Source organism: Chlorella variabilis, assembly GCF_000147415.1.
Source record: "Chlorella variabilis unplaced genomic scaffold CHLNCscaffold_14, whole genome shotgun sequence".
NCBI lineage: Eukaryota > Viridiplantae > Chlorophyta > Trebouxiophyceae > Chlorellales > Chlorellaceae > Chlorella > Chlorella variabilis.
The window spans coordinates 1088553-1094940 of NW_005435074.1; the positions used below are offsets into that span (position 1 = coordinate 1088553).

Sequence of the window (6388 nt, forward strand, 5' to 3'; positions counted from 1 at the left end):
GCATCGACTTTGACCGCCACTACGGCCGCTGCGTGGTCATGTTTGGTGTGCCCTACCAGTACACCCTCTCACGCATACTGCGGTGGGTGAGGGCGCGCTGCGTGCGGGGTGGGGCGGCGGTGGTGGTGCGGGGCGCCGGCGTGGCCGCCGGTGCGTGGCTGGGCTCCGCCAGGGGCCGGTGCGGCGGTGCTGCGGTGCTGCAGTGCGGCGCCAGGGGGCCAGCAAGCGCTGCCCACAGCCGGCTCTTACCCCCCCAGCCACCCCCGTACACCCCTGCCCCCCCCCGTGCACACACCCACACTCTGCCCACCCCCATACACGCACCTACTCCTTACGCCCACCCCCGCCGTACACACCACACCCACCCCCTGCCCTGCCCCCCGCAGCGCGCGGCTGGAGTACCTGCGCGAGGCGTTCCAGATCCGCGAGAACGACTACCTGGCGTTTGACGCGGTGCGGCAGGCGGCGCAGTGCGTGGGGCGCGTCATACGCTCCAAGGCCGACTACGGGCTCATGGTGTTTGCGGGTGTGTGGGGGGCAGGATGTGGGGTGTGGGTGTGTGGGGGAGTGTCATGTATATGCGTACCAAGCGGCGGGTGCGACAGCATGCCACACGTCAGCGGGAGCCGGCTGCTGCGAGGCTGCCCTGCTGTGCCGCGCCCGCGCTGCCCCGCTGCCGCGCCCCACCGCCGCCCCGCCGCCGCCCCGCCGCAGACAAGCGGTACCAGCGGCACGACAAGCGCGACAAGCTGCCGGCGTGGATCACGCAGCACCTCAAGGACTCACACCTCAACCTGTCCACAGACATGCTGCTGTGCATCGCGCGCGACTTCATGCGCGCCATGGCCCAGCCGTACGACCGAGCCGCCCTGGGCCGCTCCCTGCTGTCAGAGGCGGCGGTGAATGCGCTCGACACGGCGGCGGCGGCGGCGCCGCAGGCGCAGGCAGGGCCCGCCCCCATGCAGACCGACTGAGCCGCGGCGGCGGGGAGCAGGCTGGCTGGGCCATGCCTGGCGGGCTGAGCTCCCGGGCTGGGGGCCCGCTGGCTCTTGGTGCACGACTCTGCCGCCAACCCCGGCGGCCCCATCCCGTGCTGTTGGTGACGTGGTTTGCCTGCCATCCATCCCGTGTCTGCGATGTAAACCAGCATGTAAACCAGCATGTTTGGTTCCCAGAAGCAGCGGCCACCTGTGGCTTAGTGGGGCAGCAAGTCTTGGCACAGCGGAAGCATGGCCGCGGCGTTGACCGCCGCCCTTCCTTCCTGGCGCGCTGGTGGATGGTGTGCAGCGGAGGTGAATGGTGGCAGGGCGGTGGCGGTGGCGGCGGTCAATGCCGGCGCTCTGGTCAACAGGATCCAAAGGTTAAGATTAGATTCTGAGGGTCACAGCATAGAGCGAAGCACGGGCTGAAGTTCGGCGCGTGTGGCCTACCGCGCTATTCTGAGCCCAGCCACCTCGGAATCACTCCCCATCCACCCTTCTGGCAACATGCAGGCCGCCGTCGCTCGCTCCATCGCCGCCGTGCGCCCCACTCGGGTGAGGCTGGGGTGCCCTCGGCGCCCCCCGTCTGCTTTTTCACGCTTCGGCCGACGGCTGCAGCCAGCTCTGGGCAGGGTGCAGCCGCTAGCGCCCAGATGCCTGGCACCGAACCCAATTCTTACCCATACTGGGAGCCCGCCCTGCGCTCCCTCCCTGTGCGAATTGTCGCTGCCACACGCAAGCTGACCGGTCCGTTTGATTCTGCAGGCCACCCGCCAGGTGACCCGCGCCTCGGCCGAGTTCTACGGCCCCGACCGCGGTGCGTCAGCGCTGCTGCCTGCGCCGCCTGCGCGCTGCCTGCCGCTAATGGGGCCAGCCACGCAGCTCAGCGCAGACTGTGGGATTGGCAGTGCAGCCGCATGCAGCAGCGCCAGATGCCCAATCTGCAGCCTCGGCCAGCCTCTCCTCACGATCAGCCCGCCACCCAATATGCTGACCACCCGCGCCTGCCCCCGCCTGCAGTCAAGTTCCTGGGCCCCTTCTCCGGCGCCACCCCCTCCTACCTGAAGGGCGAGTACCCCGGTGACTATGGCTGGGACACCGCTGGCCTGTCCGCCGACCCCGAGACCTTCTCCCGCTACCGCGAGCTGGAGGTCATCCATGCCCGCTGGGGTGAGCAGCCAGCCAGCCGCGCGCCCGCTGCCTGCCTGCGCAGCAGCGCGTCTGGCCGCCGCCGGGCCTGCGCAGCGCAGGCAGCCTGAGCACGGGGAGGAGGCAGCTGGGCCAGCAGAATCCTGGGGCGCGCTCTTGTCGTGCAGCCCGCCTGGCTCCCGCGTGCTGATGCATGCGGATTGACCCACACTCCCTCTTCCGTCTCCCCACCCCGCACTCCCTTGCAGCCATGCTTGGCGCCCTGGGCTGCGTGACCCCCGAGCTGCTGCAGAAGAACGGCGCCGCCAACTTCGGCGAGGCTGTGTGGTTCAAGGCTGGCGCGCAGATCTTCCAGGACGGCGGCCTCGACTACCTGGGCAACGCCAACCTCGTGCACGCGCAGTCCATCGTGGCCGTGCTGCTGACCCAGATCGTGCTCATGGGCCTGATCGAGGGCTACCGCGTCAACGGCGGCCCTGCCGGCGAGATCACCGACCCCATCTACCCCGGTGAGCAGGGGCGGGGGTGGGCTGGCCCTGCCGTTGTCGGCGCCCTGGGCTCCTCCCCCTCTGCTGCCGACGAGCACGCTTGACGCTCCCTTCTGCTCCCCCTCCCTGCCGCCCCACCCCGCAGGCGAGGCCTTCGACCCCCTGGGCCTGGCCGACGACCCCGACACCCTGGCTGAGCTCAAGGTGAAGGAGATCAAGAACGGCCGCCTCGCCATGGTCTCCATGTTTGGCTTCTTCATCCAGGTGCGCCGCGCCGCCTTGGCAGGCACGCTGATGCCTTGGCTGGCCTCTCTCTGCCTGCTCTGCTCCCTCCTGCCCTGTGCCCTCACCCTGCCCCGCCGCCTGCCCCTGCTGCCCGCCCCTTTGCAGGCTATTGTGACCGGCAAGGGCCCCATCGAGAACCTGAACGACCACCTTGCGGCTCCCGGCGAGACCAACTTCTGGATCAAGTGGGTGGCTGGCAGCTTGGCAGGAGATGCTCTCTGGCTGCACTGCTGCGTTTCAGTCTCGCCTGGCATTGTGAGGCTGTATTGCCCTGCGCTCAACCACGCCTGGACTCTGACCACGCCCGCCCCCGCCCCTCCCCGCCTGCAGCTCTGCCTCCACCCTGGCGTGAGCCATCCGCCGACAGCCCCCCTGCCTGGGGCGGCGGCAGCTTGAGTTTGTGACTGGCGGCTGGCGACGCCCTTGGCCGCCACTGGCAGCGATGCGCGCCGCCTGGCGCTCCGCCGCACAGCGGCTCGTGGGCCCGTCGACGCCTGTATTTGATTGGCTGTTTGTGCACTAGAATCGCTTTTGAAACGTTTACTGCTCACATTGAGCACAGCCAGGAGGTGTAATGGATGTTGGGAGCACGCTGAGATGGGAGAAGTGGAGGAGGCGAGGGGCCTTGGGGAGGGGATGACAGCCGCTGGGAGCAGCCCCAAATCCGGGGAGGAGGTTCGGCAGGCTGGCTGGTTGGATTGGATTGAGAGAGGAGGGCAGCAGAGGGTTGCCCTTGCGGAGTGCAGTTGGACAAAGACGCCCCAGCCCCGTCCTCCATACGGGCGCCGCCGCGCCCCGACACGCGCGCTTTCCGCTCGCCACCTTTGTCTCTCTCACCCCAGGACGGCACCTCCTCCTGGCTGCTGGTGCCTTCTTCATGCAGCAGCCCGTGCAGCAGCAGCAGCAGCAGCCAGTCGAGCACTGGTGCGCTGCAGCGCCAGCCATCAACCCCGCTGCGGCGGGCCCCCATGCAGAATTGAGACACACCAAGCCGCACTGGCTGCACCAGTGGGGCAAGCAAGCCTACAGGCGACGCCTGGCGTTGCGAAGCCCCGCTCTCGCCGCTTCCTGGGAGCCCACCGGCTGCGCAGGGTGTGGCGGCGGGAGCGGCGGCGGCGGGCCTTGCGCGGCTCCAGCACGCCAGCCAGGGGCTGCAGCGCTGCTCCAGCACTCGCAGGGATTATCCCGGCTGCATCCGAGGCCCCCGATGCGCCCCATCCCTATCCTGGGCGCTTTTTCCCGCGTGCGGTGGATGATGACCCAGGGGAGGCGAATCAGCGGGAGGAAAGCGAGAAAAGCCATCAAAACCGGCCTCCCCGCCCTCCCCCTCGCCGTTATCTCGTTCCCCACTCCACACCTCTTCATCAATAGCCATCATGCAGGCCGCCCTGACCCAGCGTCTGGCTGCTGTGAAGCCCTCCGGCCGGGTGAGTCTGGCAGCCTGGGCCTCGGTCGCCCCCCAGCCGCTGCGGCCCCCTGGCCGCATCTCCGGGCCCTGGCAGCCATTGGCCAGCCTGTGCAGCCCTGCGCCGGCGTGCGGGGGGCGTGTGGAAGGCGGGTGGGGCATGGCTGGGTGCGGATACGATGCGCTATCCACCCCCGCCCCGCTCGGGCTAGCCTCCCCCGCCCCTGATGCTGCTCCCTGCCACAGCCTGGAGCCCAGATGCCCTGGTTGCCTGCTTCGCGCCCACCGATCGCCCCCCTCCCCCGCCTGCCCAACCCCTCCCGCCTGCAGGCCACCCGCCAGGTGACCCGCGCCTCTGTGGAGTGGTACGGCCCCAACCGCCCCCAGTTCCTGGGCCCCTTCTCCGGCAGCACCCCCTCCTACCTGAAGGGTGAGCCGGTGCAGCCACGCGCGCCAGTTGCCAGCCGCCGCGTCAGCGCTCGCGGGATCGGCGCCTTATCTTTTTTGCCGCCGCCGGTGCCCGCCTCTGCCGCCCCTCTCGCTCAATCCCTGCTGGCCCCGCCCCCTGCTGCAGGCGAGTACCCCGGTGACTATGGCTGGGACACCGCTGGCCTGTCCGCCGACCCCGAGACCTTTGCCCGCTACCGCGAGCTGGAGGTCATCCATGCCCGCTGGGCCATGCTCGGTGTGTGGCAGCAAGGCACATGCATGCATGCACGCGAGGGAGGAGCAGCACGGCACCTTGGCAGCGCCCCGCTCGTCGCCGCTGGTGCCCGCAGCCTTGCTCCGCTTGGCTCCCTACCGCTGACCCTTGTGTGCGCCTGCCCCTCCTGCCGCCCCGCCTGCAGGCGCCCTGGGCTGCGTGACCCCCGAGCTGCTGCAGAACAACGGCGTCGCCAGCTTCGGCGAGGCTGTGTGGTTCAAGGCTGGCGCGCAGATCTTCCAGGAGGGCGGCCTCGACTACCTGGGCAACCCCTCCCTGATCCACGCCCAGTCCATCGTGGCTGTGCTGCTGACCCAGCTGACCCTCATGGGCCTGATTGAGGGCTACCGCGTCAACGGCGGCCCCGCCGGCGAGGGCCTGGATGCCCTCTACCCCGGTGAGCAGCACAGCAGCCGCGCGCATGCCTGGTCCCTGCTGCCACGCGCCGCGCCTGCGCTGCCTTGTCGCCCCTGTTGCCTCTGTTTGCTGCTGTGTTTGTGCAGCGCAAGCAGCAGCGCCACCCTCTTGCGCACCGTTCGTTGCACACACACTCACCCCCGCTCCACTTGCCCCTCCCTCGCCCCACCCCCGCAGGTGAGGCCTTCGACCCCCTGGGCCTGGCTGACGACCCCGACACCTTCTCTGAGCTGAAGGTCAAGGAGCTGAAGAACGGCCGCCTCGCCATGGTCTCCATGTTCGGCTTCTTTGTCCAGGTGCGCCTTGGTGGCTGGGCTGGGCTGCTTATGCGTGGCTGGGTTCTCACCCTGCTCCTGCTCTGCTCCTGCTGTGGACGCTCTAGTTGCTCCGCTCCTGCTCTCTCCTGCCCTCGCCCTCACCCTGCCCCGCCATCTGCCCCCCCCGCCTGCGGCGAGCAGGGCATTGTGACCAAGAAGGGCCCCATCGAGAACCTGAACGACCACCTGGCCTCCCCCGATGCCACCAACTTCTGGGCCATCTACGCGCCCAAGTCTGCCGGGATCGGGTACTAGTTGGACCACTCCATCTTGGCCATCACTGGCAGCCTTGGCACCGACTGGCGCCCCTTGAGGCGCCGCCCACACGGCAGCTGACGGCCGCTTGCCTGCGGGCCCGCCCCACGCGGGTGACTTGTACTTGCAAACAGTAATGCTGGTTTGGAGGATCCTCCACTTCTCCTCCCATCAATTCATCACCCCATGACCTTCCGCCACACAGCCACTGCCGCCCCCTCTTTGTAGCTTGCTTTCCCAGTTTCATCTGGCTTGGGTGGGCCTTGAGAAGAGCTTCGCTTGTTAAATTAGATGTGCCCCCGCTGGAATTTTGGCTGTGTCTGTGGTGCAAAGCCGTCGTCCCCAGAGGAGGAGAAAGAAGGGGGGAGAGAAAGGAGGCGGATGGGGAA

At 68.7% G+C, this 6388-nt stretch overlaps 3 protein-coding genes across 3 annotated transcripts; all 3 read left to right on the forward strand.

The window, feature by feature from the left end:
- Nucleotides 1-53: 53 nt before the first annotated feature.
- CHLNCDRAFT_14687 (hypothetical protein) lies at nucleotides 54-854 on the forward strand (the record flags this gene model as incomplete). The annotated part of the gene is made up of 3 exons (XM_005846293.1): nucleotides 54-82; nucleotides 387-526; nucleotides 715-854. Coding segments are annotated over 3 exons (309 nt in total), but the record flags the coding sequence as incomplete, so codon positions are not given.
- Nucleotides 855-1425: 571 nt separating this feature from the next.
- CHLNCDRAFT_59709 (hypothetical protein) lies at nucleotides 1426-3491 on the forward strand. Its single transcript, XM_005846294.1, has 7 exons — nucleotides 1426-1535; nucleotides 1746-1797; nucleotides 2001-2150; nucleotides 2378-2638; nucleotides 2763-2881; nucleotides 3008-3087; nucleotides 3233-3491. The coding sequence occupies exons 1-7, from the start codon at nucleotides 1488-1490 to the stop codon at nucleotides 3252-3254; spliced, it is 732 nt and encodes a 243-aa protein (XP_005846356.1). The 5' UTR covers nucleotides 1426-1487; the 3' UTR covers nucleotides 3255-3491.
- A 748-nt stretch (nucleotides 3492-4239) lies between these two features.
- On the forward strand, nucleotides 4240-6344 carry CHLNCDRAFT_56227 (hypothetical protein). The gene is made up of 6 exons (XM_005846295.1): nucleotides 4240-4329; nucleotides 4638-4737; nucleotides 4882-4992; nucleotides 5156-5407; nucleotides 5605-5723; nucleotides 5886-6344. Exons 1-6 carry the CDS (start codon nucleotides 4279-4281, stop codon nucleotides 5997-5999), a joined length of 747 nt encoding a protein of 248 aa, XP_005846357.1. The 5' UTR covers nucleotides 4240-4278; the 3' UTR covers nucleotides 6000-6344.
- Nucleotides 6345-6388: the final 44 nt, after the last annotated feature.